The sequence below is a fragment of the Mirounga leonina genome, unplaced genomic scaffold, assembly GCF_011800145.1.
Source record: "Mirounga leonina isolate KUSES-001 unplaced genomic scaffold, KU_Mleo_1.0 Mir_151, whole genome shotgun sequence".
In the NCBI taxonomy this organism is placed as follows: Eukaryota; Metazoa; Chordata; class Mammalia; order Carnivora; family Phocidae; genus Mirounga; species Mirounga leonina.
Window position 1 is genome coordinate 96,986,673 of NW_023270377.1, and position 25,245 is coordinate 97,011,917.

General features: G+C 36.4%; 1 protein-coding gene across 1 annotated transcript in view; it reads left to right on the top strand.

Annotated features, from left to right (window-relative positions):
* DPP10 (dipeptidyl peptidase like 10) overlaps positions 1-25,245 on the top strand; it is a 513,620-nt gene that overhangs the window by 352,189 nt on the left and 136,186 nt on the right. The window contains exons 6-7 of the mRNA XM_035008166.1: positions 2,536-2,588; positions 2,689-2,770. Coding sequence (XP_034864057.1) covers positions 2,536-2,588; positions 2,689-2,770 — 135 coding nt within the window. The remainder of the gene's footprint in view (positions 1-2,535; positions 2,589-2,688; positions 2,771-25,245) is intronic.

Here is a 25,245-nt window from a genome sequence, read left to right on the forward strand (position 1 = left end):
GACACAGGAACCTAACCCTGTATTTCTTTTAGGAGGCTATGGTTCGGTATTTGCTAATTCAGTGTTTACGATGACTTATAGAATAAAGCTACAGCAAATAATGAGAACCAATTACTCTACTCTTAGTTGTAAACCTTTAAGTAATCAGCCTCTTCTTGAGGTTCCCAAAGTAATGTAGAAATGATAGGGATGAGCTTGCATTGCCGGGTCTTATGAAGCTTTCTGTACCACCCAGTGCCTTTGGCATCATGAGATTTAATGATGGGACATCGCAAGGCCAGCTTCCAGGAGTAAGCTTTGATCAAGTTTTTACAGGGTATTTCTCAAGTTTGCCCCACTCCCACTGCCTTTGCCATAACCATTCACACTCTGTAACAGGCAGGGGAGCATCATTTGCAGAGATGCGATGAATATGTGATTTCTGGCTGTGAAATGTCTTTCTCCCCAAGGATCTCATCAGATGTTCAGTTTGGTTCTCATTATGTAGCAGCCAATCATTACAGGAAAGGACTGTTCCTAACCTTTGTGACTCCAATTTTATCCTCTCATCTTGAAGTAAGACCTACTTAGCCAATGTAGAAGAGGAATCTAGGATAAAAGGAAGTGAATAAATGATAATAATAATAGACATGCTATCCAAGGAGTGGGGGTAGGGAGGAGAGAGATTGAGAGAGAGAGAGAAAAATGCAGATTAACATAGTGAATTTAGACCAGGGCACCTTAATACAGGTGTTCAGTAAAGCTAAATACAATTCTCTTTGAAAAATCTTTTTGAAATCTCTGTAACACTATGAAAACAAACAAAAGGAAACCTCCACCTCTAACCCTGTTCAGGATCCCTCCTACTCCATACTGGTTTTATTCTCTTGTGGGCATAGAGTGCTTTTTTTAATGATGGGAAATTATAAAACAAGAAGTATTTGAGATCTACTGGGAATAAGCACGCACATGCGCACACACACATGCACAGACACACACACACCAAAGATGAGCAGATTGAGAGGAAAGCTGTAAGCTAGGAATAAAGGGCTAGGTTCTAATTATCTGCAGATGGCAAACTCCTGGCTTTGTAAGATACGTGTAGAGGAGGTGAAACTCTGCAACTTGTTACTTCCACCTGCTCTGGGTTTGCACACAAGTCAAGATTAATTTCTTTATTGTGGTCTTCCACCTCAGTACATGAGCTAAGGGAAATATGTTGTATTGGGCTAAGAACTATGAAGCGAAAAGTGGGTTTATATATCCCCCTCTCTGAAGTACCTCATTTGGAGGACATCATTTGAATTCCTTTGGATTCATACATTAAGAAGAGCCAGCAATCTCTATAACAAGCATTCTAGAAAGAGAGCAAAATTCAGTTGTTATATCTGGTTTGTCTTGATTGTTTTGGCCTACTTTGAATAAAATAATAATGCACAGGAACTCTTTCTCTCAAGATGCACGTGAGCCTGGAATTCAGCTACAGTGTGTTAGGTAATTAACAGGGTGAATAGACAGACTCCTTTTACCCATAACGTCATTGGCACATTTGTCTGCTTGGAAGATGAAGTGCTCACTTGGCAGTTTGCTTTGGCAACAGAACTTTCTGAGATGGGGAAAAAAATGTTTATAGAGGTAGTCACATTTCTTATCTTTTTGTCAGCTATACTAGTAAATTCAAGGTTTAAAATTTGTAGTCAAATATGTAACTTTATAGAATACAGTCTGAATGCCAAAATAGACACCAGGAAAAATTATTTTTGCTTCTACAATTCTATAGCAAAGGCAATCTTAGATTTGATAGTTATGTTAAAAGGAATAGGAGAATAAAGCTTCATTATAAAACACAATACTATAATAGTTGGAACAATTGCAATTTCCATGAAAAGAGACAACACTAGTATTTCCTTACCAAATATGTGGCCAATTGTGTGTAATTAAAGCTATTATTGCAGCAAGAAGAAATAACAAGTTGACTTCTAGGAAGTTTTAATTGACAGTATTATAATATTTGTGCAGTGCACATCCACTACAGGAATAAAAGAAGCTTTTATAATTGTGTGCTGAAAAAAGAAAGTATTGATGTAAGTTTTCCCCTTGGATGTCCTGGGGAGGGGAAAGGAGAAACAGAAAAAGTTCAGGATATAGAAGAGGAATTTGTCTAATGTGACTGAAGCGTAGACTAGGTAAAGGGAAGTAGTGGATGGTAAAGCTGGAAAAGCATGTAGAACACAAAGTACCAATATCCTTGAACATCGATGAAGCAGCTTGAACTTTATTTTAAAGGCAATGAGGAATCATTTAGCATTTCGAATAAGACAGCAATATAATCACAATTATACTAAGAATAGAGTGGATTGAATAAATGGATTGAACTGACAGAACAGTCATGAAACTCCTGGAGTAAGGCTCAGAACTGTAATATTTCACATTTTGATTTCTCTCTAAAATCAGTTCTTGGATTTCCTGGATTTGATCGAGAATATGTCTACACATTAACATGGAGCTTTATTCCAAACTAGGGTCCATAACTCTTTTTTTTTTTTTTAATTTCAGATTTTTCATTATTCCTATACTGCTTCGTATGTGATTTACAACATACACACTAGGTAAGTTCTTTGGTTTTCTGGTTTTCATGAGGAATTGTCCAACTAAATTGTTGGTGTAAATGTCAACTTGTTCATGTAAAAATATTTACCTTTTTTCAAGGGAAGTTTGGGAGTTAAATCCCCCAGAAGTAGAGGACTCCGTCTTGCAGTATGCGGCCTGGGGTGTCCAAGGGCAGCAGCTGGTAAGCACAGGCATTGGTCCTCACCAAGTGCTGTCAGTCACAGTCTTGTGGAAAATGTTTACAGAAGCCACTTCCTTGTCACATTAGCCTATTACACTTGATGTTTTCTGTTTACCTTTACATCTTCTATCTAGTATTCCAATTTAAGAATATATCAAATAATACCAGTATCATTTTATCAATTAAAGAAGAAAAAAGAGCTTGTAGAATAATGTGTGATCAAACTGCTAGCTCATAATGAAACCTAGAAGAGATCCAAGAATACTGAGGTCTAGTTCTGTGGAATTTCCATTCCATACTGTTGTCAAGTTTATTTCTTCTTAAAGCATTGTTCAGGGTGGAAATTTAAGACAGTGGTTTACACTTGACAGTGGTCTCTTAGGGGAAGATTTCTTGTCATATTAGATTTTCAAATTATCACAGACTCAAAGGAGAATTACTGACGTATAAAAGCAGTTTGACCAACACCATATTCTTGTCCATGTCTCATGGTGAAAGTATAAAGACTTTAAGGGGATATTGCTCAGGAAGTGGTATTTCTTGTTTATATAGCATGTGAAAGCTCAAATATAGTATGTGCTGTTAAATTTATTTCTAAATTGCTTGAGTGTTTATACTCCTGCCAGTGACAGTGTGAGAGTTCCCTGTGTATACCATATTTTTACCGATACCGAGTTTTTCCGGACTACCATATTATTTCTTAGTAATGCATTATTGCTTCTTCCATTCCAATTTTTATATTTTCTGTTTTATTAAAATGTTCTTGCAATGGATTATAGATTATAAATAGCATTTTGCCTTTATCTTTTGCATATTTAAAGAAATTTTATGACAGTGTACTTAGTTTAACTATATAGGACTATCTCTAGGTCCATTCCACTATAATATCCCTAAAAAGTGGAAGCAGAAGCTGCATAGGTTATGCTAGGTATAGAGACACCAGGTTTGATTCAGAGAAGGCATGAATCAGTGTCTCCATAGACAGTGGTGAGTGGGCAGCAAGAAATGGGCAGGGGCTCTAGTCCTGCCTGTTTTACTCTGATGCTGTCAACAAGAGAGCTGCTCTGTTAGGCCAAGGCAAATTCCAAACACCCTAACTTCCAGACACCAGAAACCCTAGACAACTTCATGTTTGTGTCATTGGAGAGTCCTTAGGAAACTCTTTGAAACTTTCATTTGTTTTAAATAACTCTCATTCTCCAAGCCTTAGAGGAACCTACACCTGTGCCAAAATAATAATTTGACACCCTCAAGGAAGTAGTATTAATTGCATACATTTTCTTTAATGATTCCTACTTGTTACTGATTACTTATTCTTTAATATAGTTGATAAAATAAAAAAAATACTGAAAATTTATAATAATCATAGATTCTCTCATGGGAGTCATTTTTCAGGTGCTTAAATCCTGGGTCCATTTCTTACTAGCTGTTGACCTTGAGAATATTACTCTCTGTCTGCCTTCCTCTCCTTATCTTATTATTGTGGCAATAATAACAGTACTTCACCAACAATGCTACTCTCACGTTTAATGTATAAGCATAAAGCACTTGGGATAAAATCTGGCATACAGTATTTTAGAGGTGTTCACTTTTATTGTTTTTTAATTTTTTTTTTTTTATTTGAGAGAGAGAGAGAGAGAGAGAGCACATGAGAGGGGGGAGGGTCAGAGGCAGAAGCAGGCTCCCTGCCGAGCAGGGAGCCCAATGCGGGACTCGATCCAGGGACTCCAGGATCATGACCTGAGCCGAAGGCAGTCGCTTAACCAACTGAGCCACCCAGGCGCCCTCACTTTTATTGTTTTTTAAAAAGATTTTAAAAAATACCTTTGTCACTTGAAATTGAACTTGTCTGGGAGTTTTAGTTTCGCTAGTTGTTTGGGGAATGAAGCCTAAGTTCTTTGTAATGGCGTATCCCAGAGTCCTTCGGGAAAGTTTTGGGATAAAGTCCGTATTTGTCAAGGTTCTCTTTGGCGTACATGTAAGCCTAAATTCAATATAAATTAAAGGACGCATCTCCACAAATGCTAATGGTCCATTTCATGTGAGTATGACAGGCTTTGTCAATATTTAAAGCCATCAGCAAACTCAGCAATATGCTTTTATTAGAGACGAGTCATTATAATACTTTAATTAGTTTTGCATTCAATTAATTAAAGAGTCCTGTAGTGTTTATAAACTAAAGGCAATTAATTTCTCATCCTTAATTCTCAGTTTCTAATTTTATTTGCTATAAAAGAAATCCCTGGCTGTACAGGAGAGAGGTAAGAGATTGACATAATTTATAGATAAGAGGGTCTGAATTAGAAATCACAGGGAGAATTTTGCAGTAACAGTAGACACAGGAGAAGTCAATTTGAATGTGGCAAACTTTGTGGGGAAAAAGAAACAAGACTCTGATACAGTATGACATGCATTATTTAGAGCAAGTGGTGAGTAGACCACTTTATTTGTAGGAAATGTTTTATAAAAAGAAATAGTGGGTCCTAAAACAGGAAAAACTATCTTAATCATTTGACTGGAAAGGCTTCTGGTTTAAGAGGTTATGTCTTTTTACTTTTCAAAAATAACTTTGTCTTATAAAAGTTAAAATCACTTATTGTAGGACATTTTCAAAATTTGCGTAAGTATATGAATTCATAGAAATTCATATGTAAAAAATAAAATATACTTATCTATAATTCTACCACAAGAATTTAAAGACTTTGAAAACCAGATGAACAGGTTTGAGCTTGAGCAGGGAAAACCATTTCACCGATTAGAACTTGAAATCTAGAATTCAAAAAGCCTCAGCTCAAGCCCAGATTCCTTTTTGCATTTTGTGACATAAGGAAGATTGCCAGTTCTAAGGTTGAGCTTACTTATTATATTAAAAATGACAGAAAATCACCACCACTCACACTTTTGTCTGAAGTTTAAATAAGATAGGGCATGTGCCCAAGTCAAGATTCTCCAGAAAACAGAACAGTACACACACACACACACACACACAGACGTATATGGATATATGGATTCTCTCTAAAGGGAAGGAAGGTAAGAAAGAGATTTTATTTTATTTATTCAGTTGTGTTTTTTTAAGATGTTATTTATTTATTTGAGAGAAAGAGAACACGAGCCGGGTGAGGAGGAGCAGAGAGAGAGAAAGAAGCAGACACCCCAACCCGCCCCGCCCCAAGCACAGAGCTGGACGCGGGGCTTGACCCCAGGACCCCGGGATCATGACCCAGTCCGAAGGCAGACGCTTAACAGACTGAGCCACATGAGGTTATGGGGCAGTCTGGTAGGCTGGAAACTCAGATAAGAGTTAATTTTATAATCTTGAGCTACAGTCCTGGGGCAGAAGTCCTTTAGGAAACTCTGTTTTTGCTGGTAAAGCCTTCCACTGATTGGATAAGGACCCCTCACCTTATTCTTTTCTAAAAATCAACTAATTGTAAATGTTAATCACATCTACAAACTGCTTTCGTAATTGACCAAGCAGTTGAACGCCATAACGCAGCCAAGTTAGCCCCTAAGATTAGCCATCACGACATAGTAACTGCTTAATGAATGGTACCTATCAGTTTGACTTGCACTTGTCCTTCCCTAAGGTAACACACTGTAATTCAGTTGTATCATCTTTCACCTAAATATCCCTTCTTCAGTCGCTCGCCACCCAGCATCTGCAGAGGTGTGTGTTAAAAATGCAGATACTGAACAGCTCCCATAGGTTATAAAATGCCATTGATGTGACACACGAGATGGAGCTAAGGTGACACCTTATCTGGCTCCTGCCACTCCACTGCAGAGCCGAAGCACAGATTTTTCTCTACGTGGACCAAACTCTTTGCAATTTCCAGAGGGTAACATATTGCTCCTTCATGCCCCTGCATTGTTCCCCTTTGTGTACCAGGTCATTGTTTTCTTTCCATCTGAAGTCTTTGTCCAAAGACTAAAATACAAAATGCTAAAATATTCCTCTTCTCTGATAATTTTTCTCCAATATTTCTACAGGCTAAGTGAATTACTTACTTCTATTTTATCTCAAATTATTTAATATTTTATTTATTTACATTGCTGTCTTCTACAGCTGACCTATGGTCATTTCCAGAGCAGATGGAATACAGAATATGCTAAACATATGCCTTCTTCCCTCTCTGTCTCTCTGTCTGTCTGTCTTTCCCTCCTCTTCCTCCTTCTTTTTTGTAAAACTCAATTTTAGCACAAGGTAAAATGAGTTTAATAAATATCTGGTTGCATTGAGCAATTAATGAAAGGCTGATGGCTGTTTGCATGGATGATCAGATACCACAGAGGGTTTTGAGGATGGCATGATGTGAAGAGAAGTCCTGCATGAAAGGACAGGTCTGGTGTTAGAGTTCATGTTAGACGGTAAGCAATTGAGTTTCCAGGCAAAGAGCTAGGTTTAGAGGCTATTGTTATAATCTGGAACTGAATTATAAATAATATATTTAAGAGATAAATACATCAACTGTTAAACTGAGATGTAAAATTTGATCACAGTCCAGCAACAAAAATTGTCTTATACTCATTAAAATACATTAAATTTTACAAATACTATATCAATGTATTTTTACACTTAGTATACAAGTGTATTTATGTATTTAATGTTCTTGTTTTTTGTTCCAGAAACTAAAAGCAGTCCCTCTTAGCACATTTAGTAGTAGGCACACCTAAGGTCGAATATTTCTAAATCTCATTCTAGACTACTAATTTTTTAAACCACTTTATTGAGAACAAATAAAGATTGATACATACAAATGGCTGTACTTTGCACTGGATACATACAAAAGAGTGTACATATTTTGGTGTAAGACTTGATGAGGTGGAGATAAGTATATACCTGTGAAACCATCATTAAGATATGTTTAGGAAATATATAACAAACATACAAATATAAGATATACACATGCATACACTCATACACACTACATAACATACACACACACACTGCTGCTGATGTCATGTACATTTTGGGATAGAAGTCTTGGGCCTAGAGTCCTAGCATACTCAAGGTGTCGTAGAAATAAAGAAAAAAGGACCAGTAAGAGTCAAGTTCTATTTCTTTTCTTTTTTTTTTTTAAGATTTTATTTATTTATTTGAGAGAGAGAGAATGAGAGAGAGTACATGAGAGGGAGGAGGGTTAGAGGGAGAAGCAGGCTCCTCGCTGAGCAGGGAGCCCGATGTGGGACTCAATCTAGGGACTCCAGGATCATGACCTGAGCTGAAGGCAGTCGCTCAAGTTCTATTTCAAGTCAGGTCTTCACTGTAGTGTGCATGATGCTCATTTCTATACATTAATTGGTGCAGGAAAACTTCTAGGCAGTGAAACCAAAAAATTTATGCAATTAACATCCTCAAGTATTTATTGCAATGACTGTTTCCCATTTAAATGAATTTTGAGGGGCGCCTGGGTGGCTCAGTTGGTTAAGCGACTGCCTTTGGCTCAGGTCATGATCCTGGAGTCCGAGGATCGAGTCCCGCATCGGGCTCTCTGCTCGGCAGGGAGCCTGCTTCTCCCTCTGACCCTCCCCCCTCTCATGTGCTCTCTCTCTCTCTCATTCTCTCTGTCTCAAATAAAAAAAAAAAAAATCTTTAAAAAAAAATAAATAAATGAATTTTGAGCATCTTTTTTTACCTCATTCATCTTCATTAGTGGAGATAATTGAAAACAAATTACCTTTTTCATGTTATCTGTAACAAAATTTAATGTTCTTGTTTTTTGTTCCAGAAACTAAAAGCAGTCCCTCTTAGCACATTTAGTAGTAGGCACACCTAAGGTCGAATAGGTCTCACTTCAAATTTGACATGAGGAAAGTTAGTATCAAGAAGCTGATATAATTTCTTTACTCAATATTAGACTGGAAATAACCTAGTGAACCGTAATAGGATAACTGTTTGGATTTAACAAAATCCAATAAAACACCCTTAAATTGTCCCAAACATTTTTGACTGGATTTGTAATGTATTCAGGTATATATTTACATTAATATATTGTATACATAAATGTGACAGGAAATACATTCTCATACAAGTAAAATATTATAACAGCGCAGGTGTATGTACAGAAAAGGAAAAATATACATATACAATTAAAATATATACTATAAAAGAAAATTAATTTTCATTGCTGTGAAAATTACCTACATATCAGTTATGCACTCCTGTAGACCTCTAGTGTCTGATAATTATTTAAATAGCATTTTTATAATTTTCCTATCTAAATTCAGAGATCTTTCAAAAGAAATAGAAAATGCACTTCTGGGGTACCTCAGTGGCTCAGTTGGTTAAGCGTCTAATTCTTGTTTTCAGCTCAGGTCTTGATCTTAGGGTCATGAGAAAAATAAAAAGAAAAAAAATGCAGTTCTCTATTTTCTTAAGGAAAAAAAAGAAAATACAGTTCTGATCCTTTGTAAGCACACATTTCCTCTAGTTAAGCATTGAATATTTCTTTTTTTTTAAATATTTTTTATTTATTTATTTGACAGAGAGAGAGACAGCGAGAGCAGGAACACAAGCAGGGGGAGTGGGAGAGGGAGAAGCAGGCCTCCCGTCGAGCAGGGAGCCTGATGTGGGACTCGATCCCAGGACCCTGGGATCATGATCTGAGCCGAAGGCAGACGCTTAACGACTGAGCCACCCAGGCGCCCAAGCATTGAATATTTCAATATAAGGAGAAACTGAGCAACTTGCATACTGTTAGATGTACCCACATTGCTTTTAAGCTGTTTGCACTGGCCTTATTAGAAGTCACTTGATAAATATATGTTGACTTGGCCTTGGCCTTGGACTGTGAACCCTCTCAAGGTAGGTGTTCAAATTCAGTAATCCTCATAGCATGTATAACTGTATACTGAGCTATGGAGATAGCAGGCATGGATTTTCCACTGAAAATAATAGAAGGGAAGTTGCTGAGGGAAGATGTTGCACCCTTTGTCAGCATGTGAAAATAGAAGTTATTTAAATGTTGACAGTTTCTAGTTCAGGGCAGCTCTAGAGATTTAGAGAGTAAGGAGAAATATTGCCAGGCTTATATGAAAAAAAGAAAAAAAGAAAAGAAAAAAGCATCTATCTAATAAATGCTATTTGAGATAACCTTTGCCTATGTTACATTTTTAATGTTTTATTCCACATTCAGAAGAACCAAACGGAAATCAATACTTTATCATAAAAAGTGCCAGTATTGGGGCGCCTGGGTGGCTCAGTTGGTTAAGCAACTGCCTTTGACACAGGTCATGATCCTGGAGTCCCAGGATCGAGTCCCGCAGCGCATTGGGCTCCCTGCTCAGCAGGGAGTCTGCTTCTCCCTTTGACCCTCCCCCTTCTCATGCTCTCTGTCTCTCTCTCAAATAAATAAATAAAATCTTGGGGCGCCTGGGTGGCTCAGTCGTTAAGCATCTGCCTTTGGCTCAGGTCATGATCCCAGGGTCCTGGGATCGAGCCCCACATCAGGCTCCCTGCTCAGCCAGGAGCCTGCTTCTCCCTCTCCCACTCCCCCTGCTTGTGTTCCCTCTCTCGCTGTCTCTCTCTCTCTCTGTATCAAATAAATAAATAAGAATTTAAAAAAATAATAAATAAATAAATAAATAAATAAATAAATAAATAAATAAATAAATAAATAAATAAAATCTTAAAAAAAAAAAGTAGCCCAGTATTAATATTGGGACATCTGAAATTTACTTATTTCTTTTGGGGGAGAGGGGTTATCTTTATCCCTATTTAAAGTGTTTCCCCTGGTTTATCCAGCATGAGTTATAAAATGTTATAGAGATTCTGACTATGTGTTATGAATATACGAGTCACTAGGGGTATAAAAGGCAGTCTCTGTATTCCAGGAATTTACAGAAAATAGAGCTAAAGGTGGGGATACCCACCTCTTGAAACACCTGAAACAGGAGGGTCCTAACACAGACTTCATCTTGCAAAGGCGGGGGTTGGGGGGGCACTCTCTGACATGATAGGGCAATTTCCTGGAGGAAATGATCTGAAAGCTGAGTTTTGAAGTTCCGCTTGACCTCTGAACAACAACACAGAGGTTAGGGGTGCCAACCCCACACACAGTCAAAAATCGAGTTGTAACTTTTGACTTCCCCCAAACTTAACACTGATAGCCTCCTGTTGACCAGAAGCCTCATCAATTAACACATATATTGTATGTTATGTGCACTATGTACTATATTCTTACAATAAAGTAAGCTAAAGAAAACAAAATGTTGATGAGAAAATTATAAGGAAGAGAAAATACATTTATAGTACTGTACTGTATTTGTCGAAAAAGATCCACATGTAAGTGGGTCCACGTAATTCAGACCCATGTCACTCAAGGGTCAACTGTACATAGCAGGACCTTTATTTGAAGGCATTCCTCTAGACTATAAGGAAGTTCTCTATATGAAAAGAAATAGAATAGATGCATATGACATCACATGCTTTAATTCATTTGTTTATATTTTTAATGACAAAAAACTATGACTTGATATTGCTGACAAATGTGAAAAGATAAAAATGAATCAAATAGCCAGAAATATAAAATATGTCAGCAGATTTGTACCAGAAAGAACCATTGTTTGTTTCCTAGTTCTAATAAGAATTCACTAGATTTCCCTTATCTTTAAACAGTTTTGAGTTATTTAGCAATAATGAGGTAAATGCAACAACTATATCTTTTTTTCCCTGTTTTCCCACAGAAATAGCAATTTTGCTGGCAGTTCTTTTCTCAAGCTGCTCCTAACATTAAATTAAATAATAAATTGTGTAGTAAGAACCGTGGAGGCTCCATGGCTGCAGATTTTTTAACTATAAATCTAGGTCATGCACAATCCAATGTACTGAATACTTTGGACAGTTACTGCTAAGAAACCATTTGAATGGAATAACAGTGTAGATGATAATCACTGAAATGTCCTAGTTTCTGTTTCATTGCAACTAAGGTTTGGCATATCTCTTATTATTACTCTGAACATACAGGGTTCTCCTACAGTGATGTCAAGTCATATTCCATCAGTGGTCTAAATAGAAACTTTAAAAATAAAATTATAATAGAGTTATTGTAAGATGTGAGCCATCCTACACAACCCCTGAGGTAAAGAGATCCCAATTATGGAAAGTTTAGTATTCTAGTGATTTACTTTGTTTTATTAAATGACATGAAGAGAACTCTCTGAGGGGAACTGATGTCTGCATTAATGGCAAAATTCTTCTTGTCAGATAACTTCAGACATCCATTAAATGGTGCATAGAGGAGCTCTCCCCTTGTTCTCCTTAAAAACAACAAAGGAAATGAAAATGTGAAAAGAAACTCTATCTTTTATGATACTATTAATCAACCGCAGCCTAAACTGTAATCTCTAAGGATCATAAAGTAATAATTCCCAAGAGACATAAAAAGATTAAAAGCAAATATATACTTAACCACATTTTTGGAAACATAGAGAAATAGACAAATTGACAATTTTAGCTGGTAATTTTGACACTTGTCTTATGGTAAAATATAGAACAAGTAGATAGAACATCGAAAAGGATATAAAATATTGGATCAACACACTCAACCAACATGATGTCTTTGACATTTACAGAACACTGTACCCAGCAATTACAGAATACACGGCATATACAAGTGCACACGCTGGGCCATGAACCAAATCTCAGTAAGTAGAACAGAATGGGAATCACACAGAGCATGTTTTTGGACCACAAAAGAATTAAATTGGAAATAAACAAACAAAGATCACACACACACAGACACACATTTTTATTGGACTAAGAATATATCCAGAAGAAATATTGTATTATATATCTAGCAATTCCAAATGTAAAATCCATCCTGAAGATATATTACATATGTGCCTAAGGGCATATAAAAAGAAAATTCATTGGGACATTATTTATAATTTAAAAAGTAAAATAAAAGATGAGAAACAATTTAAGTCCTCATTATTAGACTAGTAAAATGAATTAGGGTACATAAAATATAAAATATTAAGAAGTCATTAAAATTACTATGATCCTTCTGCATATGCAGATATGCAATGCCATCCAGCAATAAAAGCCCATATGACTAATCAGTATGCTCTCATTATTATAATAAACAAAACACCTATTTTATATCATTTATTCTTTTATATTATATTTTATGTTATTTATATATATATAAAAAGACAGTTAGGAGTGGTTGTCCCCTGGGAGAAAAATGGAGTTTGAGAGTGACATTTTGCATCATTTAATTTAATATTTTTTCAGAACATCTCTTATATTTTAAATGAAATATATTTTAAAAATTATAAGTGACAAAGTTTTTTTTTTTTATTTTTAAAGATTTTATTTATTTATTTGACAGAGACACAGCGAGAGAGGGAACACAAGCAGGGGGAGTGGGAGAGGGAGAAGCAGGCTTCCCGCGGAGCAGGGAGCCCGATGCGGGGCTTGGTCCCAGGACCCTGGGATCATGACCTGAGCCGAAGGCAGACGCTTAATGGCTGAGCCACCCAGGCGCCCCTATAAATGACAAAGTTTTAAAGACAAAAGTGATTACTTTTAACACACCATGTAGAAACTAAGGCACCTCAGGGACTTTCAAAATAGAGAAAAAGATGACGCGTGTTTGTGTGTGTGTGTGTGTGTAAAGATAAAGTGGATAAGCAGGATTATATATCTTTTGTACTCTGAAGTACATATTAGCAATGATCATATAGAATGGCGTGAGGTTTTATCTCTGCTACGAATATGAAACATAATTGGGAACAAAGTAGCAAGGGAATAGATTAAAGTAAAAATAATTACTGGTTTAGAATAGTAGGATAGTAGGTAATTTAGTCTTTAAAATATATTTGATATTATGTTGTTTTATTTTTAGAAGAGGAATTATAGTTTGAGAACGAACAAGGGACATAAAGAATTACATATTTAAAGCTGAATAAAAGAACCATGGCTTGGTCCTTCAGTTTTACTTGTTAGGAAAAAAAAATGCTAAAGTTGGAGAGGAATGGTAAAAGATTTTGGTCAGTATCATGATTTTTTTCTAATGTGCTCTGATATGAGCAGTAGAATGAAGAAAATTATATATAAAATCATGTTTTATATATATTATGTATAAAATTTGATACTCAAGTCCTTATCTATTCAAAATTATCCTAGTAATTACATTGTATGTCCCAGAACTAAACTAGAACAAGAGGATGAATATAGCTAAGTGTGGCTGTTCTTTAGAGGGTAAAAAAGCTTTTTCACTAATTTCTTTGACTTCTGTTTATGTTACCCCAATTCAGTGTCTTCCAAAAGAACCCTCTTAGAGAATTTACATCATTTTCTGTTTCTGTTTTTTTTTTTCTGAACCAATTTTTTTGTCTCTAAAAAAGCCCTGTCTTGTCCTCAGAAAAATAATGACATATATCTAGTGGCATATCAGATCTTTAAGTGATGCTTTGAACTAGAGTTGTCCTCAGATGTAAACCACTATCATTTTTTTGAAATTCTGTCATTTGCCCAATACCAAGAGATTCAGTGTGAAAAGGAAAAAGAAATGTATTATACCAGGAATATGATAAATTTTATACTGGAAAATAACCTTCCATTTCCAGAGCATTCTCCAATTAAAAGAACTTTGACTAAGTTGAATAAATGATTTCTCAACTCAGATATGCAAGAGTGAGCTGTTAACAAAACAAGCCTCATGTGAATTCAGCTATAAACTCTAGACAAAACATTAAACAAAACAAAACAAAACTACCCAAGGATTCTGGAGACTGAACAAAACCATGAAAAATTGGGAAGGAGGTAAAAATTCGTAGTAAAGTGAACAGCAAGGTGTGAGTCCTCCATCTTGTTTGTTTTCTTTAGGGTTTTATCTTAAAAACAGCTGTATTTGAGGCAGAGGTGGATATGTGGGGAGCTGACTCTGAAAGGAAAACCCACTATCTTCAGACAGGATCCCGAGGAAGAGCCCCTGGCTGACCATGACTAATGACCATGACCAAAACATCTAAAATAAAAAAGCAACCAAATGGGACTTGGAGCAGAATGGAAATGACAATGCAGTCAGTTGACATACAGATCAATACATATCATTCTATCTGAAAAAATAGTGAGAAGATTAAAAAAAGAAAAAAATAGAGCCCCAGGGACCAGAAAGAAAATTACAAAAATTCTAACATTATGGTAACTGGGATTTTAAAAGGAGAGGAGAGAGTAAAACAGGAAAAATCTTTGAAGAAATGATAGCCAGATATTCTAAAATTATTAAAAAACAAAAATGTACATAGTCAAGATGTTCAGTGACCACACTCCCCCAAGGAAAAACAATAAATTCCAAGAGAACCACTCCTGGGCACATATTAGTCAAACTGTTGAAAACTAAAGATAAAGAGAAAATGTGGAAGCCGCCAGAGAAGCACCAGGACAAATTAGATACAAAGCGACGGCAATTAGAATGCCTGCAGACTTCTTGTCAGAAACCATGGCGAACGGAGGTAAAATAAAGACAATTTCAGATTTAAAAAATAAAATAAGGGAATTTGTCTTCGCCTGACCTATGCTACAAAAAATATTCTCAAGTCTGAAGAAAAAGAATACCAGAGGAAATCAGATCTTAGGAATGAAAGAACAGTGGAAATGTTATATGTAGGGGTAAGCATCAAGCACTAAATTATGTCTTCTGTATAAAACATGCTACCATTAAAAGCAAAAAATGGCCATAAGGCTTTGAGGGTATATAACGTATGTATGTGTGAAACTCTTGACAGCCATAGCAATGAAAATGGTGGGAAAGTAAGAAACTGTACATTTACAACATTCCTATATTTTTCATGAGCTTATTAACTTCCATAATGATAGCTTATAAAAGGCACTTCAAGTTGTTAGTTGACTAATAAAAATCCAATTGGTAACTTTAGAACTTTAGGGTATGTGATGATTTATTTCCATCAGTCAAACAATAGGTGGAATCATGCATTCATAAACAGCATTCCTTTTTTGTTAACATTTTTGTTCCTAGTATATTTGAAAAATTGAAACAAGTCATTTTGAAAGTGCCTCTTGAATGATCAGTGATTTATAACTGTTTCAACTTTTTCCTATAACATTGTAAACCGTTGAGGTTTTTGTCCTTGGTCTTATTTCCAAAACCTAAGATGAATTCTCTTGGTAGCTAATCTAGTTTTAATCATATAGTTAATGAAATATTTCAGTTTTCCTGGTAGCATGTATTACTCCCAAAGATCATGACCTTCAAAAATTTAGTGAGTAAAATGTGGGAAATATTTCCTGTAAGAAAAAATAAATAATAAGCACTTGAGTTTTGAAAGAATAGGAAGTGTGTTTTTAGAATCTGCTTTGTGTCAGTCACTCTGGAGAACTGGTTGGAATGAAACTCACAAACTGCTGAGACTGTAAAATACAGAAGCAGAAGGTGTAAGTCAAGAAATACTCTGAACAAAATTGTAATGGATATAGCACAGTAACATGCATATAAGGCTTGTTAACTGCATCTCTTTTTAAAGGGGGGTAAATAATGGGTTTGTGTTCTTGAAATCATGGTTTCTTGATTGGGGTTTGGAAGTGATGTGTGTGTATTCACAGGAAGTAAAAAGAGACTTTACAAAACAAAGTTATTTGCAAAGACATTTGGGGAAGATTTGACATATTTCCTCTGGAAGTTTGGCTTTTTATATCAGAGAATCTAAAAGATGATAAGAATGGAGGATGTGCTAGGATAGAATGGGGTTGGCTCGATTGATCTGGAATACTATGGTGGCTATATTTTTGATGGGATTGTAAATTGAGAGTCACTCTGGATTCTTTTTTTTTTTTTTTTTTAAGGATTTTATTTGACAGAGAGAGACAGCGAGAGAGGGAACACAAGCAGAGGGAGTGGGAGAGGGAGAAGCAGGCTTCCCGCAGTGCAGGGAGCCCGATGCAGGGCTCGATCCCAGGACCCTGGGATCATGACCTGAGCCGAAGGCAGACGCCTAACGACTGAGCCACCCAGGCGCCCCGAGAGTCACTCTGGATTCTTAATGCATCTCAAATGGAGTTTAAGTAACTCTAGCGGGTGTAGGTAGAGTTGGATGGAGTCCACTGAGGTGACTGTCTCCTAAGGAAGTTTTGAAATGCTAACCCATTACAATTGTGGGTATGAAAAAAAAAAGCTGCATAGTTTTATAAATAGTTTGGATAAGATTTATTTTTGTGGATTTTTATTAAACCATGGGCATGTGAGGGGACCCAGAAGATAAGAAAGATCAGAGCTAACTTCTCATGCATGACTTGAAAGTCATAAGAAAATGGTGGATCCAAGAGGAAAACAATGGGAAGCTGATAAGTGAAGCCTGTCTGGGAATGAGGCTTCCCTGTTAAGTATCATGTGGTTGAGTAGTTAGGCGCTTAAAGTAAGGGTAATATATAAATATGAATTAGTTGGTTTGGGAGATCCTCACCCATGTTTTTAAAGAAACAATGAAAATGTTGCTCTAAATTGATCACATTAATTCCAGTCAATCCTTAACATTTAATTTCTTCAAGATGAGGTTTGTGATTGCTACTGAACTTTGCTGACATAGAGTTGACCCACATCTTAGAGAAGTGCTATGCAATTTGAAAGCTGTGAAAATAATTGGTCCTTAAGGATGTAAATAATGATCCAAATACCAGTTCATTTTTATTTAAGAAATAGGACCTGTTTTAAAATGCATTTTTAAAATTTTCCCTTAGAATATTTGGCCTGCAAGATGTTCTGATTAAAAAAAAAGTCATGGTCAAATACATTTAAGAAATGCAGTATGATGTCATGAATGTCAATGATTCATAATGGGATTAACAAAAGATTTGAAGAATGACAAATTTAAAAGAAATGAAAGAAAGTAAGAGAGGGAGGGAGGGAGGAAGGAAGGAAGAAAGGAAGGAAGGGAAAACTGTAATTTTGCTTAATTCAATGTTTTGTTGTTTTCCCCTAGACCAAGGGTCAGTAAACTTTTTCTGTAAAGGGCCAAATAGTAAATATTTTTGATTTTGCAGGACAACAGGCAAACTTGAGAGGGTATTCCATAGGTACTTTTGTAACAAAACAAAAAACAAATTGCCACAAACTTTATTGTGATAACAACAAAATAATAAGTACAATGTTTTGCAATACATGTCTACTAATGAGAAAAATGAAAGTATTTTTTTTGTGGGAAAACTTTGTACATAATTGAGATCCCAAGTAAGTGTCCCCTCTCATCAAATCACAAAGGTTGGTCTGCAGAAACCATTCATAGCTTGTGAACCATGCAGTATCAAAGACAGACTAGATTTTTCTCATGCACCATAGTTTGTTGAACCTTGCCCTAGACCATGGAATTCATTTTCATATGATGCCTACCTATTATAATTAGTATTTCAGAATATCATTTCTCTAATTTGAAGAGCCAGGGATTGGTAAAGCTGATTGGCATGAACCTCATATGAAAATGAATTTTTTTTATAATGGGTTGGAAAAGTTATGTTCTAAAGGAACAATAGGGAGCAGGGAGCATCTTGAGATACGTGATAATAATCAGGAGTCACTAGATAGGGCTGCTGGGTCATGACATTCCTCAAGGGACACCAGGTTCAGTTAAGGCAAAGAGGAAGAAGGAACTTTCAAGAGAAGAAACCGAGTAGGGGAAAGTTGGTTGGTTTGGGAGTGCCTGTTTTCAAATGTAGCACGAAAGAGTATGGAAGGATGGGATGACAAAGGGCCAGGGATGCTAAGCATTATTACTGGGATGATGGCAAGGTGGAGGATCAGTTGTTAGTGGCAACAGTTACAATCTTGGGATGACTGACACAAACTGGAATAAGTGACAAGAGAGATTTAGTTGAGGAAGTCTGTGTGAGGAAGGTTGTCACAAAGCCTGGGATGAGGAGACTTAATTGTTGTGATGCTAGGATCCTTAGCAAGTTTGATGGTCTTTGGTTGGATACATGCTATTACAAAACATCCTATTGTTTGGCTCAGGCCATGATCCCGGGATCCTGGGATCAAGCCCAATGTAATTGGGCTCTCTGCTCAGTGGGGAGTCTGCTTCTCCCTCTCCTCTGCCCCTCCCCCCACTGGTGCACATGAGCTCTCTCTCTCTCTGTCTCTCAAATAAATAAAAAGAAACTAAAAAATAAAATCCTATTGCTTAAACTGTGAGATGGATTCTGGACAACAGACTTGCAGCCTAAATGATTTTGAGGAAATAACTTAAAATTCTGACCCTCAAAAGAGTCATCTTCGTATCTCCTCAAATCTCATTCTCCTCCTTTTTGCACTTCTCCGCTTTCTCATCTTTCTCATTATTACTTTTATTTTTTTATTTTTTATTTTTTTTAAAGATTTTATTTATTTATTTGAGACAGAGAGAATGAGAGACAGAGAGCATGAGAGGGAGGAGGGTCAGAGGGAGAAGCAGCCTCGCTGCCGAGCAGGGAGCCCAATGAGGGACTCGATCCTGGGACTCCAGGATCATGACCTGAGCCGAAGGCAGTCGCTTAACCAACTGAGCCACCCAGGCGCCCCTCATTATTACTTTTAAATTGTGAGAAAAAAAATCTTTTCAGGAAGACTGTTCTGAAAGTTAGCTTAAATCAAACCATGATTACTTTTCATCTTTTCTTACCATTCTCCACTTGCAGACCCATAAATGAATACACACTGGTGATAGCACCCCAGAATCCCACTGTTTGTTCCTCAATCATATATCTCTTCAAGAGTTATGATGCCCAGTCATCAGTGGCAGCTGAGTTCAGACTTTCTCAAAAAGCATTTTGCTATCTGTCTAAACACAGTAGGAGTGTCATAGAATTGCAGATGAGTGAGTTTAAGTTTATAACCATCATCCCTCTGTGTATAGCCCACCCCACACATAACTTACTATCTTCTTTCATCTTTAAATTTTCTTCATTAAGAGAGTTAAACATATTTTTCCCAGTAGTAAATATATATTTACATGTGTCTTCAAATAATATGAAACATACAATATCATCTGACATTAGCTTTCGAAAAAAGTGACATTTCACTAGAAAGTCTATATAATGAATCTGTTCAAGGTTGATTTGTCTGTTTGGTGTGTCACTGCCTTTCTAAGGGAGAAGCAAATAAAAAAAAATGCACTCAAAAACCATATGTATGGGATGACAAGTGGATGAGATTGACAAAGGTGAGGGTCGCCTTATAGGTGGATTAATATATAAATCCTAAACAATATACTTTGCTCAGAATCTTAACCTAAAGAATTTAGCCTTTATTCTTTATTGAATACTGAGTAATAGAATACTTCTTTATTTTTTATATTTTAAAGATTTTGTTTATTTTTATGAGAGAGAGAGAGCGTGCGCATGAGTGGGGGGAGGTACAGAAGGAGAGGGAGAAGCAGACTCCCCCTGAGCAGGGAGCCCAACATGGGGCTCTATCCCAGGACTCCTGGACCATGACCAGAGCCAAAGGCAGACGCTCAACCAACTGAGCCACCCAAGTGCCCCTGGTATAGTTCTTTAATTGGATCCTCAGGTAGAGCACTGACAGAAAGATGCAGTTTTGTCATTTTATTAAATGGATGGAAGTGGAGACCTAAAGGGAGGGACAGCAGCGAATAATCTATGGCAAAGAACCAAACATGAAATACGAAGAGTCAGAAATTGCTCTTTTACACACCCTCTTACATGCTTTCATCCACAAAATAAAAAAGTTATTAGGTTGTCTTGTGCCGCAGATACACATACATCATAGGTCGGGTTTAATTATACCCCACTGCAGCAGGCAGATTAACTGAAGCATGGGGGACAGCCATTTCTGTAGAACCTCACGGGGCAGGGAAATATTTCAAGTGTTTTTATTCTGAATCCCAAGTTATGCTTGAATTTAAATGATTCCCATCCTCAGTTTGACTGAGGATTTGACTAAATTTGACTTCATAAGAACATTAACTAGAGTAAAGAAATTAATTCTGGACATAGACATTGCATTGTTAAGGTCAACTCTTCCATGGTCATTTTACTGATATCCACTATTTTAGATGGATATAGCAAAATAGTATTTGGATGTTTCTGTACTGTTAAAAAAAAAGAAGAAGAAGAAGAAAAGCCCAGCCAAACAAACACCTATATTTCTGCATTTGTGGCCAAGGATGCCTTGAAATTGCATGAAGTGGAATAAAGAGTCTAGAGCTATGGGAAAATGTGCATGGGAGATAGCCAAGGCTGGTTCCACCTTCTGCATTTTTCAATTTGTTTTCTTATCAGCATGCCTATGAACTGGAAGGCATTAGGCACAGACTCATTGATAAGCATATGAGAACTTCTTCTAGTCTCCCTCAGCCCTCCTTCAGGGAATCTCTTCTACGAATATAGGAGTCCCCATTCGAAATAAAAGGAGTCATAAGACAATTACAAAACAAACTGTTTTAGCATCAGAGGCTAAGGTGCATATGCACCATGATTTTTGCAAATCTGTGGAGGGATGAAAGGGGGGACAGCTAGCTGGGGCAAAAAGAGGGGTTAATTCAGTTTGCTCCCAACATAAAAGACAGTGAAGGGCTTTCCTTAGCCATGACTGTTAAACTGTTTAACTGTTAAACTGTTTAACTGTTGAACTGTTGAATGCCCTCTGGCAATTAGGATTCCTGGAAGCCAGCAAGAGAAATACTCAGGTTCATTTCAAGAGAAAAGGAATTCCCTAAAAGGATATCTGAAAGCTGTGGGAATCAGTGAGAAGGTTGGAATTCCAGGACTGGAAAATGAGCAGGAGTCACAAGGAGCCAGGCATCACTGAACACTGGCATGTGTTCAGGAAAATTTGATGGGGATGCTGCAGGAAATATGATTAGGATGCTGAACTGGCAATACATCAGTGGACATTTCGCCTCTGCCTTTGCTGGACCCTTGAGGGTTTGCTGTTGCTCTTGTGAATAATTTCTCAACCTTATTCCTTCAGGATTCAGAGTCATAGGTGGGATCATGACCTAGAGATGTTTATCTGGCTTTTTATCTTTATGATTAGAGATCAGGCTCTGCTTCCCCCAATACTCACATAATGTAAAAATCCTCCAAAATAAGAATGGAAGTCAGATCTTACCAGCCTGATAAGAGAAAAAAGGTACATCATGTAGCTGATATAGAGAAACAGAGGGTAAAGTCATTAACTTACCTTCTTCAAATGCTTAAGCTTCTTTTTAGGATAACTGGAGAGTAATGTTTGATTCTCTTCAAATTATGATAAATTTTTTATGGCCAATACTTACTAGTTTCAGTAGGTTTTGGAAAAGTTGAGCATCTAATTGCAGGTACATAGAACAACACTCATGGCCTAATTTGGGTTTCTTTCATTCTTTCATCACCAAGCAAAGTATTAACATCACCACTTCACAAATGAGGACACAGTATCAGAGAAGTGAAATAACTTTATTGCCCGGTTTTACAAAGAGCTCTCTCAGGATTAGGTCCCAGGTCTCTCTGATAGAAATCCCATTTTCCCACACTTTTGCTTTTCCTTTTATTTTCAATTTCAGTTTCCACTGCTGACACATATTAGGCAGTCATATTTTCGTCTGAATTAATGTCCCCATATGTTGGCTTTATTTTTTGTTACCTACCACACCTACATTAATTTGTGTATACTTGTATTGTGAAGTCATATTAGATCATGAGATCTTATACCCAAGGCTTAGCACAGTGCCTAGCATATAAATGGTGCCAGATACATATTCAGTTTATGATGGAGAACTGGTAAAAGGGAAAAAAGGCAAGAAGATGGGTGATGAAGGAGAAAAGAAAGAGAAGAACATGGGGTAGAGGAGGAAATGGATACACAGTCACTAGGTCATACCATCCTCTAGCATTTGACACATAAACCAGTACATAAGGATATTTTTAATAATGTAATAATGTTGATGACTGTCTTCTGTAGGTCCCAGTTTATTACTGGAGGCCCATAAATATTTTTATAAATTCAATTATCAAAATGTTCTATTTATCATAAGGCCTTCTGTTACCCTAGATGAGTTTGACAGACTGACATATCCAACATAGAGTCTGCCATTGTTACATTTCACTGATTAGAGTTTGCTGTCAGTCGTCTGTTTGCTAACTTGTATCTCGTGTCCACTTTTCTCCTTAAAAAACATGGATAAAAGGGCTTTGGAACTGGGAAGTGACTTACATAATTATGAATTTAAGATAAGGGGATATATTTCACTTCTTTGAAAATGCATAATGTTCTGTAAAGGTTTTAGGAAATAAGAACTCTTTGAAAGGGCTTCCTGATATGAATAATTGCAAATGTCAAGGGATGAGAGTTCTCTGATAGTGATTATATCTCTAGAATGCCAGGTACTGGTGCAAAGGTGACATGAATGATTTGAGTGAGTTGTTCTATATCCGAGAGATGGCCCTGCAGAGAAATGAAAGCAGTACTCTATAACCCACAGAGAGATTTATTCAAAGCCAAAATGTCAGAGGTAATCAAACTATTTAACTTGTGCTCATAGCTTTACTTTGCATTATATAAATGGACACTTAGAATTTATTACATACTGGCAAATTAAGGAAACAGAATTTTTATAAAGTTGAATGATGCACTGTAGTTTTCAGTGAAATATTGGTAATCTTTATGGTAGTATTTTAAGTGAATTGTTTACTAATAAAGTTCTGCATATTATTTTTTCCTTTTTCTTTAGTTCTAACATACATGTAGCAAGTATGATTTGTGTGCACTCCCATCTACATAGTGCTCACAATAGAAAGGGAACATTGTTTATATCCCAGGACCCCTATTCTGCCCTTTACCATTCACTATTCCCCTCCAAGGGTAGTCTTTACCCTGACTTGCAGTATTAGCAGTTATAAATAGCACTGCTATGAGCATTCTTGTATATATGTCTTGATTTATGTATATATATGTAGAAATATATATATAAACATATATATATATGTCCCTGTTCTCCTAAATATATGTAAAACTATCCATCCATCCATCCATCCATATTCGTTTCTGTTAGGATACCGTTTGGATGGAGTTGCTGAGTCATACAGTTATACAGATGTTCTGCTCTGATAAGGGCTGTTACAGAGATTTACAAAGTGATTGTACCAATTTACTCTCACACCAGGAATTCATGAAAGTTCCAGCTTCTTTACATCCTTGGCAACACTTAACTTTTGGCTCCCATTTTCGTTTTAGCCATTCTAACTGTAAAACCAAACCACTCCATTTTTTTTCTGTTCATATTCTTTCATGTTACCCAAAGATTTTAAGTACCATAAATCAAAATAAGGGCTTTTTATTTATAAGTTTATACTTAAAGACTTTAAAGAATTATTCCTCACAATGTTTCCTAGACTTAAATGTTAGCATATTGCTTAAAGGGGAAAATTTTATTTCAAATTCAGTGAAACTAGATTCATTAATGGAATAGGGCTTAAATATTTCAAATACTTTTATATATTAAAAACATTTTAAGTATCTTGAAACAGCTTATGTGTATGATGAAGTTCAAGGTGATTTATTTTTTATAGTCTTCCTTTTTGTCTTGATAAAAAAATAATTGTATGCATAATTATGTTTTAATACTGTCCATATGATGAAACTTTCTCATTTATTGAAAAATAGTAACATCTGACACTAGCAATGACTCCAAATCACTGCAGAATCTTCTTTTGTGTCACTTATTTCCAAGATATTATTATATTAAATTCATTTTAATAACAAATATTTAATATAAATTCTTTATAAGCAGGCATGATTGAAAATAGAAAATCTGTTCCTGGTAAAGCAGAAGGCAAAGGTTCCACACAAATTTTGTGGCCACTGTTGGGCCTGGGAGTATGGTGAGGTTGGAGTATAACTGGTGGACCAGAAGCCAGAAGGGAGCAAGGATTTGGTGGACGGGATATTTAGATTCTCTATGGGCAGGGGAAAAGGTGAGGACTGCATATGGTTTGAGGGGTATGAATCTAGTGTTAAAAACTGTAATGATTGACTCTGGAGAGTGAAGCTTTAAAGGGTCCAAGTGGGAGATACTAAAACATTGGCATTGGAGTTCACAAATGTTTTAGACACAAGCAGGAAGTCATATGTAGGATTAATGACTCCATTTTTACAATTATTGTCCCTATTAAGCAGAATATTTGAATCATCCTGCCAGGAGTCTCCCATTTCCACCTTCCATTCATTTAGTGCCACCAATTATTTTTCTAATTGCTCACCTGCTCATAAACTTACAGCTGTCAATTATTGAAAAAATGGGATTCCAACCATTTGGTCTAGTGTTCAAGCTGCTCCATGGTTGGCCACCATCTTAACTTTTAGACAGTCATAGGTATGTAGAGGTGTTCCTGAATCTTAAGGTACAATTCTTCTAATATTTCCATAGTGGTTCAGTTTTGGATTTAGCTCATTCTGTTCTCTTAGCCTGACATTTCATCTTCTCTACCTTCCTTATCCTATGAAATCACTGCTTGTCCTTTATGACACAATTTAAGTTCA